This window comes from Rosa rugosa, chromosome 2 (assembly GCF_958449725.1).
Source record: "Rosa rugosa chromosome 2, drRosRugo1.1, whole genome shotgun sequence".
Classification (NCBI taxonomy): domain Eukaryota; kingdom Viridiplantae; phylum Streptophyta; class Magnoliopsida; order Rosales; family Rosaceae; genus Rosa; species Rosa rugosa.
The window spans coordinates 14,577,069-14,595,393 of NC_084821.1; the positions used below are offsets into that span (position 1 = coordinate 14,577,069).

Here is an 18,325-nt window from a genome sequence, read left to right on the forward strand (position 1 = left end):
TCAACACTTTTGTTCTGTTTCTTATCAAGATCATGGATTTTTCAAACAAGTCACAGCTAGATGGAGACCTTAAATCTGAAGACCAGAAAATGGCAGCAATATCTGTATCAACCCTGTTAAAGACGACGCCCACACATAAAGAAAGCAAAGAGGCCTTTACGTTCCCGGCAGCCCCAAGAAACTGCTCACCTCCTCCTAGAAGAGTCTTGAACAAAACTAATGAGTTCTTTATCAAGTATGATGATCTGAAACCCGCTTTCAAACTCTACTTCGAGAGAGAATTAATGTGGCAAAGACACAGAGGCTGAAGAAGATGACTGGGATTAATTAGCGGAATCATTGGGCTTGTTTTGCAAAATTCCTATTACATGTTGTTTATTCAGTCATTTGCATGTTTGTATATAGCTATGCATATGTGATTATTTGGTTATCTGATTGAATTATCAAGCTAAGCATGGCCAGCTAAGCTAGCTTTGTTTATTGAAATCCATTTTATGTATTATTTAGTATCAGAGTCTTTTGAGTTTGAGTTTACAGATTCTTTGAGTTTTCTCTTTCGTTCCTTGATATTCCTTTTGAGTTATAGAAGAAGCATGCAAGAATCAAATCCAGCTAAAGATATAATTCTTTTGAACCAAAACCGAAAACAAGAACCATGCATAAAACCTACAGTACTGATGTAAAAGTTAATTATAACCAAATAAAGATGTGGATATTTATGACAAGAAAAATATTGTCCCCACTAATTGGTTTGATTACTCGAGTTGCATTATCCAAACATGGCTCGTAAGGGAAAGCCGATAAGTGGTATCGGAGAAATGTGGCATCGGAATTCTCAGTGTTGTCGACTCTAGCTTCCATGGATGCTTAATTAATTTTCTAAACAAGTCGCTGTCAAATTTGATCCAAAACCTGCTATCTATACGAGATTTAACCACTTGTCTAGATGGAGTGCGCATAGAGTATCTAGTTTTGTCATTTCGTATGAACACGCCAAGAGTTCAAACCTGAAATCTGTAGGAATCAATAAGAGTCAGATTCCTGCTTGAAGCTGCTATTACAATCTAAAGAATTAGCACTCCGAAGCTAAAAAAAGTCTGCTTCTCTGTCACTTGGCCTTTAACCTCTGCACCACATTAGCAAATCCTGAAAGTAGAATCCCAACATTAAGAATTCAAAATTTTGAATATCTGAGTCCTTCACCTTGTTTGACCAAAAAAAAAAGTCCTTAGACCATGCACATTAGCAACTCTTTACTCGCACTAAACATCAAAGTTAAATGCACACACCTTGAAGCATTCATAAATATGAAGCAGATAATTAATTCAAGTTGTGTATCAATGCAAGATCTCATGCAAGAAAAAGGGGAAAAACTATGCATAAACAAGTTTACCAACCATAGTAGTTAATTATAAATTCTAGATATTCCGATCAACAGATATTGAAGTTTATGACAAAAACCAATAAAAAAGTACTGATGATCAAAGTTGCCAAAAACAAAAAGTCGATTCACAGATGAAGCATGCCTATGAATCTACGATCTATAGACTGCAGACTTTGGAGCTGCATGTCCCTATCAAATGAAGTTGATGATCAGAAAAGGGAGAACATTCAAGTTGGCTTCCAGGCAGAGGTTGGACGAACACTTCTCCGCTTATTAGGTTTCATATGGTTCAGTAGATGGGATACACCCTCTGCTAACGTCGCCTTCCTGTTTTCCATGAAATTCCAAAGCTCTAGTACTGGATATCTGCCACTTGGATTATACTCGTTCAATTCAGCCAGGGCAGTTTTCACAGCTTCAAAAACTTCATCACCAAATTCTGTCTTCAAGTCGTCCAATTTTTCATCATCTTCATCAATGACTTCCTGTACTGTTAAACAGTGACAAGCGTGGCCCGTGGCCCACCATTGTACCGATACTGTCCCAACTTAACCACCCTTTAGGTGTTGGGTTTTAATCACAAAAGGCCTCGGTACAATTGGACATGCAATAAGCAATATTATCAAGTCATATAGAAACTAGAAAGTGACGATAAATTGACTTGTTTGGTTGATTAGTTATATGTGTACCAGTGTCCTTCCATCTTTATCAGTGATAATTTTGAATGGATGCCAACTCGGATCTCTAAGATATTGCTCCCAAAGAGATCATAGCTGTGCAGCCATATTATCAGCAGCTCTCTTTCTATATTTTCTAGAATTGTTGATTCTCTTGGTTGCAGCAACAAATGGCTGTTTCTCAAGATCTCCCATTATCTTCACACCAATAGTGTTGCTTGCTGATTCCTTCAATCCCTGAAAAGAAATTATTTGAGTCAATTCCATGTAGATCTCCAATATATTAACGAGAGTAAAATGATCATCACAGGTACTTATTCATCAGAAAGAAAGTTTAATCAATTCGAAATATAAGCATTAATCCTTTGTTACGTTCAAACCAATTTCATAGAATATTTAGCAGTTAGTTATAAAAGCATTGAAGTTAAACTATGCATAGGAGGGATATTATTGAAATCATTAAGCAAACACTAAAAACAACGCTACATATGAACCTAGGTAAAATTTTTGAAACCTAATTAAACATACCATAATCAACGCATGACGAGCCTCCTGTAGTTCAGCATTCTTGTTATTCCCCTCGACAATAAGTACTTGGTTAAGTGCTTCAATATCCTCCAATTCATTTCCTTTTCCTTCATTAACTTTTCTTTTATTTCATTGGTCTTAGCTTCCAACTCATCAATGTAGCTCTTTTTCACCTCTAGCTGTTTCTCCAACTCAGTTACTTTCCTGTGAAGTATATTCTTTTCTTTCTCCCATTTCTAGAAAATCATAAAAAAAGAAGTAAATGTTAAATAAAAGTAACAGTTCAGATGTTGATTTAGAAATATATGATTGGACTTATTAATTGATTCAAAACTCTGATAATTCATTACAACCTTTCGTTCTTCACCCAACCATAACACCAGTTCATCAGCCTTCTGTCTCTAAGCCAGCCTTTTCATTCTGGAAGAATAGAAATTAAACTGCATCAGTTGCAATTTAATAACAAACTACGGGAGCATTCTTTTGAGGGATCAGTTGGCCACAACAATCTCCAATTACAATCTTAACCAAGATTTATAGAGTGACTTGCAGCCAATTAATCCCGGTTAATAAGTGCAAAAGAAAAACTGTAAATCAAAGTTAACAAATCAACCTGTGACAGCATTCAAACCAACACAAAACATTTACCACATATTAACTGATATCAGTTAGTTGAGATTAACAATAAGTTATGGTAGATACAACTTTTTGCAGTTGCATCTCAATCTGCTCAATATCATTCTCAAACTCTTTTTTTTTTTCAAACTCTCTCTTCTCGTTTTCTCTTTGCACTAGCTTTATCTTCAGCTCTTTCTTCTGAGCCTCGCTCTGGTGAAGCACTTTCTTAAGATCCAGTTTTTGGGCTTCAGATTTCAACAAGGCTACATCCTGTTCTATAAACACTTTCTCAAGGTGGTCACGTGCAATTTGCAGTAATTGTCCTATTTAATGACATCAAAAGAAAAAGAATCTAAGTTGCCAAAGAAAAAGTGTGATATATACAAAACAAATATAACTTTGACTCTGCCCTGCTAGAAATATGAAATTATAGTTGAATCAGAATTTTGGCCTGAACTAGAAAGAAAAACAGATCAGACTTACCAATAGATTCATTTCTTCTGATCTATGAGACATTTCAAACCTGGAACACAATAGGGATCGGAAGAAAATCTAATTCAAATTCAATTCCATCTCTTGACAGAAACTAAAGAAGGAAACCGGGATAATATATAGTACATACTACATACACATTACAAACAAAAGAGAATTCCTCATGAAAAGAAAAGATTAGGTTGCATAATTAAGTAGAGCTAAAGTTAGATTCAACATCCACCAAAATAATATCATTTTTTGTTTCTCTCTATATGCCGAAGTACTTTTATATGTATATATATATCTGTGTGTGCGCGCGCGTAATTCAAACAATTATAGGATCACTGGAGTCAATGCCATCCTCATGGGATTGTATATGTCGTCATTACTACAGGGTTGCCTCCGTTTATATGATTCATGTATGTAGCTGCCCCAAAGTTAACACACAACTATAGTTGTCATTACTTCCTCAAATGAAAAAAAAAAAATTACAAAGAAATGTAAAGTAGATCTACTTACTGAAATATAAAGAGAGACGGTGGTACAATGAGATCGAGTAGAAAGTGGAACTGACGGGCAGAAGATCGTTAACCCTCAAATCAAAAGATCATATCAGAAAAGAAAAATCAATTGAATCCTACAATTAGTTTATCCTACTCCAAATACAAAAACAAAACAAAAACCGAGTCAAATGGTTGACAGATAACCTTTAACATAACCAGGGCCCAAGTTTTGAAGGGTAACGGCCTAGGGTCCAAATTGAAGCAGTAGATGGGTAAAAAAAAAAAAAAAAAAGTATTTCTGTTAGGAATATGAGAAAAGGAACAGCAAGAGTGCGATCTTTGGGCCCCAAAGTATGCATTGATGGGCAATTGTTTACAAATATATAAAAGTTGACGAAATCATTTTAGATGAGATTTGATTGATATAAAGTGATGTAATGTTTATTTTTTGGGGTATTGATTTTATGTCCCCCCATTGTATCATATTTTTTTTATCAATATAAAATATTTTTAATTTTTTTTTTATATAAATGGCCCAATTTTATTTTTCGCCCCGGGCCTTGAATTTCTCAGGGCCGGGCCTGAACATAACCCTAGATTCAAATACTCTGATGAATTTGGGCCAGAGAATCTGCTGTTGATGACAAAGAAGAGAAGAGAAAATGACTTTTTGATGAAGGATGGATCGCTCCAGACAAAAACAAATAAGTGATTTTGGGAGGAAGAAGGGTGAGGGAATTGCTATGAGTGGTTGGTGGAAGAAGGAAGATGAAGAGATAATTAACCATGCAGAGATTATTGCTCTTCACGAAGTAGTTTGTGAATGTTTATGGATTGGATCCATAATTACGCATGTTCGAACAATTGTGGTTTGAAGTCTACCACAAATGAGCCTACATGATAATGCTGCTTGTTTTGAAGGCTACATCAAAACCTACAACACCAAGTATAATTAGCAACAACAGACTCTCCTCAAGATCAAAGTGAACTCGGTTCGATCTGAGGACAGTGTGGCAGACTTGCTCACTAAGTCATTGCCTAAATTTCACTTTCGAGAAACGTGTTGGTAGCATCGTTTGCGGAAGTTATCCGAACTCCCATGACTGCAGCCATCAGGGGGATATGCAGACATTAGGGGAAGATGTCTACACGTATGGTCTCGAAACGTGAAGGGTGTGTTGTGCTCTTTTTTCCCTTCGACCGAGGTTATTTTTGTCCCACAGGATTTTTGTTACTCGGCAAGGTTTTTAATGAGGCAATGAGAGGAGCACCACATTTGGGCGACACAAGGGGGAGTGTTCAAGTAAATCCAGAATATGTGTCTGGCCCAAACTCTAGGTTACTTGACCTAGTGGTAATAGGGTTTTAATTAGAGATAATCTCAGAAAATATCTTAGAGATATCCATTCATTGTATGATTATCTTTCCTTGTACGATTCAGATTCTATGCATTGTAATCCTCTATATAAAGAGGCCCCTATTATCAATTAGAAAACACAGCAATTCTCTCTCAAATATCGTTTCCCTAAAACAGTTTTAAATTTATTTGTTGTAGATTTTGATTTTAAAAAATGCAATATGAGAAAAAAATTATTTTATTTATTAAATTCTTGTTGGGGATTTGGGGCAGGTTTGGAAGCTTAGTCCCAGTAGGGATGGGGACGGGGAATCCCCAATATATTTTTATTGGGGATTGGGGCGGGGATGGGAATGGGGTAGAGAATGACCCCGGGGATGGGGATGGTACTGTGATCCCCATCCCCAACTCGCCCCATTGCCATCCCTACCACCAAGACCGCCTTCCCACCACTAACGTTGGGCCACCCTCACGCCTCTGTCGCTGTCCAACCAACGGCGGACGATTGCAAGTATCTCAGACCACCCAACACCAGCCGGTACCTGGAACTTCTGCAATTATCAGCAAAAGTTATTGTAAAACAAGAAAGAGACTACTTTCCCCTTTTCAAAAAAGAAAGAAAGAGACGAATTTTAGTGACAACCTAATAATCGGGAAAAGTTATTGTAAATTAGCACCTCTTTAACACCCTTTGTCAACGAAAATAAGTGACAAAAAAAAACCCTAAGGCCTACGTCTGTCTGAATTCTAGGTTAAGTAATCTAAAGTTTGGGCCAGAATTTTCTGAAACCTACACATTCATGTTTTCTCTCTCACCTTGGGAAAACCCTAAGGCCTACGTCCGTCTGAATTCGTATTCTCGTCCGGCGGCGCCCGGACGTCGGGGCTGGCATCCGGCCTCTCCGCCGTCATGGGGTTTGCTGCCGGACAGGAGATCTAATGCCCGTAGGACTCGGTCGGAGGATTTGCTCGGGTTTTGTCAAAAGGTTCGGCTGGGAAGGTGGCAAAGGAGGCGTTCGTGCGTTATGGTCTAGCGGCGATCCTTGCTGCTAGGTTCTGGGATCGGCGATGCCATGGATATTGATCGATGGTGGAAGGGGTTTCAAGGCTTGGATCCGGATTGTGTTCTGTGCTGATACGCGTCACGGCAGCTTGTTTTGGATCGCCGGGATGATGGTGTGGCGGGGAGGATCAAAGCGACGCTGGTTGGAGCCGTGGGTCGGCCAGAACTTGGCCGGACGGTGATGTACGACGGGTGAGGGGAGGAGATGGTGGACTGGACCGTGCCTGATTGATGGGCCTGGAGCATTTCTTGGTGAACTACCCTATTGGGCCACAAACTGTTGGGCTGGAGTTCTGCCCTAGTCCATTGCTATTTTGGGCTAGGGTTTAGGCCCTTGGCCCAACCCTATGTTTTTAGCTTTTGTCTAATTACAATAATGTTTCTTGTATTAGGAACCTAGATCTCTAGCGCCTCCGGCGTAGTACCAATGGAGGATCCCCGCTACTCTACGTATTTGATTGTACAATGAGTAGGTCTATTTCTATGTACCGCTGTGGGTACTACCACTATCTTCTTGTCTACCTATGTCCTTAAATGGCAGCGGAAGGGTATGTAACGGCCTATTCTGGCTTGTGATGAATGATATTATTGCCCAAGTGCATAGTCACCCAGCCCAGACCTCGACGAGCCCAGCAAGCGAAGAACCCAACGACACAGCCCAGAAGGAAAAGCAAAGCGCAGGATTTGGACTCAAACGGGGTTTTGTGGATCTAGCTCGCTCTAAGTTGGATTAGATTGACAGTGCACAGGATTTGGACTACTTGTGGCTTAGTGGTAGCGACGGTGTTTATCGCTGGTGTCTCTGGGATGGTTATCATGGCGGCATCAATTTCTGGTTTCAAGGAGTACGTATTGTGGGAGGCTGATGTTACCTAAACTTTTTTCTAACAATGAGTTTGGCAGAGGCTAACGTCGGTAGTGGCGGTGACGCTAGGCAGGAAGATGACCTTCATACCCAGGCTTTTCTTAGTTGGGCCATATTGGCCTTTCCTTGGCTTGCTTGATCCAAACTAGGCTGTTGGGTTTAGTTGTTTTGGGCTCAAGTGATCTTTAGGGTGTTAATTTTTGTTTGGTTTTGGCCTTCATCCTTTATTTTTAAAGGGTGTATGGGCGCTTAATTATTATTATTATTATTATTATTATTATAGAGTGAGGAGGTTGCAAAGATAACAGAAGTTTTGATATACAATTTATTTCTCTTCCGGGTGTAGTAGGTGTGTGCTTAAATTGAGAGCATTTTAAGTGGTGATTCTTTCTGGCGGCCCCTTAGAGGCGGATTATTATTGTACTGCATGCTGAAGTGCATAATGGATTACTTATTTAACTAAAAAAGTAGAATTGCTGTGTGACAAGGTCGAAAGAACTAAAGACCTCACAGAGGAATAAAAAAAAAAAAATTAAGTGGTTTAATACTTTGATAGCAAAAGTTCTTCAGTGCACTTGATATATTGACGCTCCATCTTAGTCGTCCGTACGTGTTATCTTAAGACTATAATTTTTAATCATGTTATTTAAGCTCTAACTAATATATAATATATAATATTAAATATAAGATGTTCATTTATTATAAAGAAAAAATTAATATTTAAAATTTAGGCCTATCAACTGGGAGAACTCCATATTTGTTTCAGTCATATCAGAGGAAGCCCTTAATATGTTTGTTCAAAAAGACTTCAAGGCGAAAAAGTGGATTGAGAATAAGATGCATGGTTGTTCCTAGCTTCAACTTTCTAACGGACTACCTAGCCTGTTAGGAAATTACAATCTCTCCCGTCAAGGCTCACACAGTATGATGGGCTCTCAGAGTATACTGGTTGAAAAGTAAACAAACCACAAGACAAGAAACAAGAGAACACCGAGGTTTAACAAGGTTCAACACAAATCTATGCCACCTTGACAAAAAAAAAAACACAAATCTATGCATGCGTCATCTCGAGAGATATTTGTTCTTTATTATGAAAATAATTACAGTACAAGATACAATTGAGCTAAATCGCCATAAACCAAACTCGTAACCCTTGTACACCCACACTCATAGGGTTTCTCAAGAACCCATTCTCTCACCCAAGAGCTGTACTCATTCTTGAGATCTCTCCTCCCTTACCCAAGAGATATACACTTTCTTGACGATGATCACATCAACCACACCAACATACCTTGATTTACTATCCATGCCTCCTATGTATAGGCACCCCAAACACGATCCAATTGGTCGTAGGGAAAAACCAAAAGCCTCTCATACAGGAGAAAAAGAAACTATTCATAAAAGAGGAATAAACTTTAACATCAACCGTATCCAATTAGGTAGTCCAACTAGGACTTACCTTCCCTAATTTAATTTAAATTTTAACATATAGTAAAGGTTAATCCACTGTATTACTGTTCACACCATTCTGTTCACAACTCTGTTCATAAGCCTACTACGAAATGACTGTCTTGCCCTTTTCTTTCCATCAATTACGGGCTGCCGCTCGCTGTGAGTGAGGGTTAAGACTTAAGGTGGTCCTAGCTTTTCCCAATCGATATCTAAGAAGGATCTCCATCAAGGTCAATACCTGCTTTTAGCCGACAACAGGGCTTTACCCATCAAGATCAATCATTTTCATACATATACATACTGATTTCGTTCACTTAATTACCACATCATTCAGCTAGATTACCCGATTTCAGTTTGAGTTAACTATTTTTATGATTCTGTTTATTAGGCTATTGAGCTTCATATATACATCTGCTTTGACTAATCGATTATTCAATTCAATCCAAAATCAATAAACATGCATGTTCTTATTTTTTCCGTTTTCTTAGTTGAAATGAACTCAATTCAATTCTTTTTCTATTGAATTATATACTGTATGATATAATCTTTATTTCTCAAAGAAGAAAATACAACAGTTTTGATCTTCAACATAAATGTTTCTTTGCTATATTCAATTATTTGTTGTTTTTAGTTTTCAAGTGATATTTGTTTTTATGCTGTGCAGACTCTGTTTAATCTGTAGTATATTAAATTTCTCCTGTCGATCTGTATGTACTATATATTGTCCCTGGTTTCCTTCTGTAGTTTCCTTTAAGAGATGGAATTGAATTTGAATTAGATTTTCTTCCGATATATCCCTATTGTGTTTCAGGTTTGAAATGTCTCATAGATCAGAAGAAATGAATCTATTGGTAAGTCTGGATCAGTTTTTGTTCCTAGTTCAGGTCAAAATTCTGATTCAACTATAATTTCTTTTATCTAGCAGGGCAGAGTCAAAGTTATATTCGGTTTTATATGTAGTTTCTTTTTCTTTTGATGTCATTAAATAGGACAATTACGGCAAATTGCCCGTGACCACCTTGAGAAAGTGTTTGTAGAACAGGATCAAGCCTTGTTGAAATCTGACTCCCAAAAGCTTGATCTTAAGATCGAAAGTGCTTGACCAGAGCGAGGCTCAGAAGAAAGAGCTCAAGAGAGAGCTTGAGAATGATCTTAAGCAGATTGAGTTGCAACTGCAAAAAGTGGTATCTACCATATCTTATTGTTAATCTCAACTAACTGAAATCAGTGAATATATGGTAAATGTTTTGTGTTGGTTTGAATGCTGACATAGGTTGATTTGTTAACTTTGATTTACAGTTTTTCTTTTGCACTTATTATTAACAAGGATTAATTGGCTGCAAGTCACTCTATAAATCCTGGTTAAGATTGTAATTGGAGATCGCCAACTGATCCCTCAAAAGAATGCTCCCGTAGTTTGCTATTAAATTGCAACTGATGCAGTTTAATTTCTATTCTTCCAGAATGAAAAGGCTGGCTTAGAGGCAAAGAAGGCTGATGAACTGGTGTTATGGTTGGGTGAAGAACGAAAGGTTGTAATGAATTATCAGAGGTTTGAATCAATTAATAAGTCCAATCATATATTTCTGAATCAACATCTGAACTATTACTTTTATTTAACTTCTACTTCTTGTTTTTATGATTTTCTAGAAATGGGAGAAAGAAAATAATATACTTCACAGGAAAGTTACCGAGTTGGAGAAACAACTAGAGGTGAAAAAGAGCTACATTGATGAGTTGGAAGTTAAAACCAATGAAATAAAAGAAAAATTAATGAAGGAAAAGGAAGATGAATTGGAGGATATTGAAGCACTAACCAAGTACTTATTGTCGAGGGGAATAACAAGAATGCTGAACTACAGGAGGCTCGTCATGCGTTGATTATGGTATGTTTAATAGGTTTCAAAAATTTTATGTAGGTTCATATGTAGTGTTGTTTCTAGTGTTTGCTTAATGATTTCAATAATATCCCTCCTATGCATAGTTTAACTTCAATGCTTTTATAACTAACTGCTAAATATTCTATGAAATTGGTTTGAACGTAGCAAAGGATTAATGCTTATATTTCAAATTGTGTAAACTTTCTTTCTAAATAAGTACCTGTGGGCTGTGGCATGTTCTTGTTTGATGATCATTTTACTCATTAATATATTGGAGATCTACATGGAATTGACTCGATCTACATGGAATTGACTCAAATAATTTCTTTTCAGGGATTGAAGGAATCAGCAAGCAACACTATTGAAGATAATGGGAGATCTTGAGAAACAGCCATTTGTCGCTGCAACCAAGAGAATCAACAATTCTAGAAAATATATAGAAAGAGAGCTGCTGATAATACGGCTAAATTATCACTGATAAAGATGGAAAGACACTGGTACACATATAACTAATCAACCACACAAGTCAATTTATCGTCACTTTCTAATTTCTATATGACTTGATTTAGGAAAATGATTTGTGGCCTCAATGAGGCCTAAGATTTGTGGCCTCAATCTTAGGTGTCATGCCATGTCATCCACACACATCACCTATTTGTCAAATCATGCTATGTAATTCTTGATAAAAAGACCATCTTATCCTTCCAAAATCTAATGACTCTAAATTATTTTGGCTTTCTTCTAAAGAAAAAGAATTTTGGCTTTCTTTCATTTTTTTTCTTTTCATTACACTCATGCTTAGATTTAAACAACAATTTTTTTTTCTTCAATCAAGACGTCAAGAGTACCAAAAATTTCATGTAATTCAGTTAATAGATTTGCACATACGTTCGATTAATAGATTTGCATAACACATGTATATGAATTCAACTTTTGTTGGGTTCCTGTAAATTTTGCAAAAATAATGTGAAAAATACATATTCATATGATTGTCTATATTCTTTTGTTCATTGTTTTCTCTTTATGTAGCTAGGGTTTAAAAATTAGATTTGAATTTATTTATTTTTGTTTGTTTTTCCCTTATATCTAGATTGTAGATGTTAATTAATGGCTGCTAATGTGGGAATTTTTTCTTACCTCTTAATTTAGACATAAGTATTTCCCAAATTCAATTTATTAATGTTATTTTTTTTTTTGGATGAAATTAATCAATATTTGGAAAGAAAAGTTAACGTCTATTTCTTGGCGCACAATTCAATATAATAATTATACCATTTGGAAAGAAAAATTAAAGGAAATAATTTAACTAAATGAAGAAAAATATTGGTCAAAAAATCTGTAGACATATCTCTTAAATTAATACATAATTAATAGCTGATATTTTTTTTCGTCACCTAATTAAATTCATTAATATAATAACATCTAAAAGGAAATGTAAAAGGGTAAAGTTGGTGTTGCAATAGTATGATGTGGTAAGATATATTATGTGGAATTGAAAATAAAATTTGTATTTGCTTACATGGCATGACACCTAGGATTTGAGGCCACAAATCTTAGGCCTCATTGAGGCCCCATATCATTGCCCTATTGCTTATTGCATGTACAGGAAGTTATTGAAGAAGATGATGAAAAATTGGACGACTTGAAGACAGAATTTGGTGATGAAGTTTTTGAAGCTGTGAAAACTGCCCTGGCTGAATTGAACGAGTATAATCCAACTGGCAGATATCCAGTAAGCTTTGGAATTTCAGGGAAAACAGGAAGGCGACGTTAGCAGAGGGTGTATCCCATCTACTGAACCAGATGAAACCTAATAAGCGGAGAAATGTTCGTCCAACCTCTGGTTGGAAGCCAACTTAAATGTTCTCCCTTTGCTGACCATCAACTGCATTTGATAGGGACATGCAGCTCTAAAGTCTGCAGTCTAAAGATCGTGAAGGACTCGGAGTGTGAATTTGCAGTGTGAAGGACTTTTTTTTTTTTGGTCAAACATTGTGAAGGACTCGGACATTGAAAATTCTGAATTCTTAAAAGTTGGGAATCTGCTTTCTGGATTTCATAATGTGGTGCAGAGGTTAAAGGCCAACTGACTGAGAACACAGAATTTTTTTTAGCTTCGGAGTGCTAATTCTTGAGATTGTTATTGCAGTAATCTATGCGCACTCCATCCAGACAAATGGTTAAATCTCGTAGAAATAGCAGGTTTTCGATCAAATTTGGCGCATGACAGCAGGTTAAGCATCCATGGAAGCTATAGTCCACAACTGAGAATTCCCAAACCACATTTCTCTGATACCACTTATTGGCTTTCCCTGACGAGGCTTGTTTGGAAAATGCAACTCGAGTAATCAAAACAACTAGAGGGGACAATATTTTTCTTTTCATAAATATCCACATCTTTATTTGGTTATAATTAGGTTTTACAGACTGCACATAATCACATAATCTCTGGCGTTATTGTCTGCAAAAGTTGGTGTATAATTTTTTATATAACTTAATAAAAATAAATCATTATCATTATTTGGATATACCCTTTGGCCATGTTTGTTTCCCAGAAAGTGGGTATTGGGAAAGGAAAATGTTTCCTTTCCTGCGTTTGGGACAGCCAGGGAAGGGAAACATTTTCCCAAAAGAAAGAAAAAAGTGAGGGAAATTAGTTCCCTCCCCTCCCCCTCTGGAAACACTTTCCCAAAGGAAAGGATATTGATTCCTTTCCTTTCTGGTTACCAAACATGGCCTTTGGGTATCAGGCTCACGGATACAACGCACCCATTTACACCTTGCGAAATCAGACATATTCCTTTAGGATCACAAGCTATGTATGGTCTGATCTCATGCCCTAGTCCCATAGATACACGAGGCATTCATTTTAAGTAAATAGTAACATCTTTTATAAACGTTGTGGAGACAAACGATATTCCAAATTCTAAGGTGATTTTTAACGCTACTCACTGCCACCCGGCACAACCTTGCTGATGTTCCTTCCCTCCCTTGGATGGTGGCAGGGGATTTTAACGAGCTTTGCCTATCTACCGAAAAGTCTGGTGGTAGGCCTCAATCTCATAGAGTAACATGATGGATAGGCCTTGAAAGAGCTTAGCAAAGGGAGGTTCAAATTTTTTAAGGTCAGCCATATTAGCAGAAGAGGGCTTAACCTTCAATTAGACATCAAAGTTGGCGTTCATAGTTATGGTGGTACAAAATTACAAATCATATCCATATAATGCAAAATTACAATGATTCAACTAGCATTACCATAACTTTTTCAATAGTGCAAAATAACAAAAGTGCCAGTCATCTACTAATCATCTTAACAAAAGGGGTAGAGAAACTCTCTTGTAAGCATAAAAGAGTGTGAGCATGCATAAACATAAAAATTTGAGCCATTGAATTGCCAAACACGTTTAAGAGCATGCATAAACATAAAAATTTGAGCCATTAGATTGCCAAGACTTGAATCTTAAACGTGTTTGGCAATTCAATGGCTCAAATTTTTATTCTTATATATGCTCACCTCTTTTATGCATATTCCTACAAGAGAACAATACAAACCTCCTATAGATCCTGCAGTTCCACATTCACTTCATTTGTTTTGACAAGAGGCATGAGGTTGAATGCTTCATGATCTGCAGTTCCACATTCACTTCATTTGTTTTGACAAGAGGCATGAGGTTTAATGCTTCACGATCTGCCAATTCCTCTTCCATTTTCCTCAACTGTGCTCGAAAATAATTAGTGCTAACCTTCAATTCAACTATGCGCTTCTTCTTTGCATCAAGCTGCTTCTCCAACTCAATGTTTATCCAGTGAAATTTTTCATTCTCCTCCAGACATTTCTATTCAAGCATAAAAGCAAAGGTTCATGAAATCTGGTTGAGATTAACCCAAATTGAAACGAATCATGGAAATGAACAAACCTTGTACTCTTCTGCTAACCATGACACCAATGCATTGGCCTTCTTTTTCTCTAGGCCAGCCCCATCATTCTGAAAGACAAATTAAAGCAATACATGATCATCAGCTATAAGAATATTGCCAATGGTCAAAGCGAATTACAGCTAATGATGTAGCAAAAGGATAACTTAAGAAATGAGAAGGGTATTTCAAAGGGAAGAAATGATAAATCTTCAATCAGAATATTGCAGTACCAGAATGACACAAAATAAGTGGAAAATTATGTATTCTAACTCCAACGGCAATGCACCTAACTTGAAATCATTATCACATTAGAAATATTTGTAGAACCAAATTTCATTGTTGAAAAACAAAAGGATTAATACCAGCTGTTGCAGTTGCATCTCACGCTGCTCTAGAACTTTGAGCTGCACTTTCATTTGAGCTTCAGTCAGCTCAAGATTCTTCTTGAGCCCATCCTTCTCAGCTTCAGTCCGCTCAAGCTCTTTCTTGAGATCGTTCTTTTGAGCCTCACTTTGCTCGAGCTGTTTCTTAACCTTTTTCTTTTCAGCTTCACTCTGCCCAAGCTTTTCCTTAAGATCCTTCCTTTGAGATTCAGACTCCGAGAAGTCTCTTGTGAGCTTGAAGAATAGTTGAAGTATATCTTGCCTCATTTTTTCTAATTTACAACATAAAATGTAAAATAAAGTAAGCTGATATGAAAACAAAAAGGGTAACCAAATTTTCTGTTTGGTGATTGTAAAATTTGGAGAGAACCAGATTTTACTGCTATCTTCACTCAAGTTGCATCTTGCAGCAATTCAGAGGAGTTAAAATTGTTCAATTTAGTGGCCTGGTGATTGTGAAAGTGACTTGGTTAATGGTTCCCAATTATGTTGGTAAGTTTGCTCAAGTGGAGGAGGATTATTCATCACATTAGCTTCCGGGGAAACCCAACTTCCTGAAGTTATACGTAGATGGTGCGTGTGATGTGAAGAAGGGAAAGGTAGGGACTTATAAGCTGTAATTCGCAATGAGGTAGGTATGATGAAAGAGGTGTAGTGTGATGAAAGAGGTGTAGTGGTTCCAACAGTGGATTTCCATCTCCCTTGGCAACAGAGGCACTTGCTTTAGTGGAAGGATTCAAGCTTTTGTGATGTATTGAGGCCCAAGCAATTGAAGTACAGGGTGATGCAATTGTTGTCATTGATGCACTATCAACAAGGGGGATTGATTTGAACGTGACCGGAGGTATATCCCCAGGAAATGCAATGTCATGGCACATTCTATAGCAAGAAATGCTACTTGCCATGAGCAGAGACATGTTTGCATGGTCTGAACTTGGCCCTCCTTGGGTGGACACTATGATTGAAGCACATACTTTACTTCTCCTTTAGTTAAATGTATTCCAGAGGTGTGATCTAATTCTATGAGATCATATTAGTCCTAATTATGTAAGAATTTAATCAAGTAATGCAAGCTTCATTTTATCAAAAAACCAAAAAGAAAAAGAAAACTGTAGAGTAACTAAGAAAACATGGGCATCTTAAAATTGAATCAGATATTAAAACAGAACTCAAACTCACCAGCATCCATTTCTTCTGATGACATTTCAAGCCTGAAATTTCAATACAAGCAAAAGATAAATAAGAAAGTAAGACTTAAAATCAACCCTACCTCTTCAAAACAACAAAATATGATAAAAATTATTACTTTAAAAGGGATGGAAACCTCATGCTTAACTGTTCTGGGACTTCACTAGTACAGAAGCAGAAGGGTTTACACTACTCTTTTAATGGCAGATACAAAAACATAAATAAATATAAAAATTTCTGCTTTCTTTCCTCAGCAATTACGTAAATAATACCATGGATTTCACTCTAACCCCAATAGAGCAATAAGGAAATACAACACATTTCATTTTCTGACCATACAACCCCATACACAAAATCACCAAAAACTATAAGTGGTCTTCTTTTTATCCCCAAAAAGAAAAAGGTGGTCTTTTATTGATTTCTTAGTTGGAAAATACAAGCCAAGAAGCTTTTTTATTTAGTACACTTACCACCAAGGCACCAATACTTTGGTTTTGCAGAGCAGTATACAGAAGCAATCACCAAGGCTGAGCAAGATTAAAGCTTTTTTGAGTGAAGAAGAGGATGATGAAAGAAGTTGAACGGGTAGCCAAAACAAGTGGTAAAAGGAAGAAGATAACAAAGGTGAGAGAGAGGGGGTACAAGAGAGGAATGTTAACCGTGTAGATAAATCTGATTAGTAGAAATTAATTAAGCGTTAAGCTGACGAATTAAATTCTAAGTTAAGATGGAAAAGCAATAATCATCATTGAGGTTGAAGTTTGAGCACACGTGTAGTGTCTTGAGCGGGCCGTGCTGTCATGTCCAGCCATCCAGGCAAACAAGGACAAGTTTCTTTTTGGAGCTGGAAAGGTTTCAGACGAGAAATGAAACAGAGTTTTTGCTGTAGTAAAAGTTCACTGTTCTGAGCTAGAAATAGAGCATTGCACCACAAACGAGAACAACAGGTCCTAAGGACAAAAAGCCTATGGTTCCGTCGGATTTTAAGGGAAACCAATTGTGGTAAGCAACCAAATTTTGTCCAGTTTTACAACATTAGTTCAAGAATTATTTTAAGCTTAGAAAGTTTTTGTTCTTTATTTCTTTTTCTTTTCAAAATATCTTAACCAGCCGTCCCCATTCCCATTGTCAACCTCAAAACCACAACAGATCAGCTCAGCTCTCCACCAACCCAAACCCTAAACCCTAAATTCCTGGTCATATGAAAATCAAGTTAGATACTGCTTGGATTAATGAGACAAAAGTAACTTACTAGGATTGGTGATGTAGCAAGACCTTTGCTGGATGGCACTTCATTATTGTGTTGGTCTGGTTCTCCTCTTGAGGCGGCCATGACGGCAGTTACCTTAACTGATCGATCGTTATCGAACCCGATTCAAAGGAGTTAGTGGATGAGTACATATACCAAACAATAAAAACAACGCATGCAACTAAAAACTCTGCCCCTATCATCTCAAAAATGAATCAGTCAACTACCTTGGATGACGGCCTTCCCTGCCCACCAGATTTTCGACCTGCATGTTGGCCTCGCCGAGGTCCGAGTTTTCATCGGCATTTTTCATTTCCAGTGGCGGGCCTGTATTCTTGTCGATCGTTCTTTTCTGGTTTTTTCTGTTTCTTGTTAATCTGGTTTTCGTACTTCTTTGTTTTCGGTCGAGTGGTTTCCCTAGTTTTATTCCTTTTGGTTTTGTACCGTGTGGACCTTGGGCTTCTGAGCTTTGGGGAACGTGTCGGCTGTTTGTATCTCCCAACATGAGCATTTCAAATTTTGGCAAACAAGAAGGTAAAATGAAAAACCACAAGCACAAATCAGAGAGAGGATTAGATTATCTCATGGCAAATATGGCACAGGTTTATTGTTGCATATAGTGTGCAGAGGATTTCAGGGTCCCACGGATGTTCTCCAACCTCCTCGATCTAGCAGATAACCCGGATTTTTTTGTTGTTAACCTAAAAGAAAGAAATAATTAACTAAAACAAAGTTGACTAGGTAGTAGCTGAAGGTAGACTAGTACCAAGTCTCTGCGGCAGATAA

The 18,325-nt window shown here is 37.2% G+C and overlaps 2 protein-coding genes and 1 long non-coding RNA gene across 4 annotated transcripts; 1 reads left to right on the forward strand and 2 right to left on the reverse strand.

The window, feature by feature from the left end:
* Positions 1 to 1,405: 1,405 nt before the first annotated feature.
* LOC133730403 (factor of DNA methylation 2-like) lies at positions 1,406 to 2,681 on the reverse strand. The gene is made up of 4 exons (XM_062158002.1): positions 2,590 to 2,681; positions 2,159 to 2,298; positions 2,074 to 2,087; positions 1,406 to 1,874 (listed from the first exon to the last, which is right to left on the reverse strand). Exons 1-4 carry the CDS (start codon positions 2,590 to 2,592, stop codon positions 1,612 to 1,614), a joined length of 420 nt encoding a protein of 139 aa, XP_062013986.1. The 5' UTR covers positions 2,593 to 2,681; the 3' UTR covers positions 1,406 to 1,611.
* Positions 2,682 to 9,480: 6,799 nt separating this feature from the next.
* Positions 9,481 to 12,730, forward strand: LOC133733764 (uncharacterized). Of its 2 annotated transcripts, none has more exons than XR_009857885.1 (5): positions 9,481 to 10,105; positions 10,385 to 10,473; positions 10,572 to 10,807; positions 11,135 to 11,298; positions 12,408 to 12,730. It is a non-coding gene; the product is annotated as an uncharacterized LOC133733764 (long non-coding RNA). The 2 variants fall into 2 exon arrangements; XR_009857884.1 differs by having other exon boundaries at positions 10,385 to 10,453.
* A 1,649-nt stretch (positions 12,731 to 14,379) lies between these two features.
* LOC133730404 (WEB family protein At4g27595, chloroplastic-like) lies at positions 14,380 to 18,136 on the reverse strand. Its single transcript, XM_062158003.1, has 6 exons — positions 17,767 to 18,136; positions 16,761 to 17,640; positions 16,282 to 16,313; positions 15,082 to 15,374; positions 14,719 to 14,787; positions 14,380 to 14,637 (listed from the first exon to the last, which is right to left on the reverse strand). Exons 3-6 carry the CDS (start codon positions 16,304 to 16,306, stop codon positions 14,380 to 14,382), a joined length of 645 nt encoding a protein of 214 aa, XP_062013987.1. The 5' UTR covers positions 16,307 to 16,313; positions 16,761 to 17,640; positions 17,767 to 18,136.
* Positions 18,137 to 18,325: the final 189 nt, after the last annotated feature.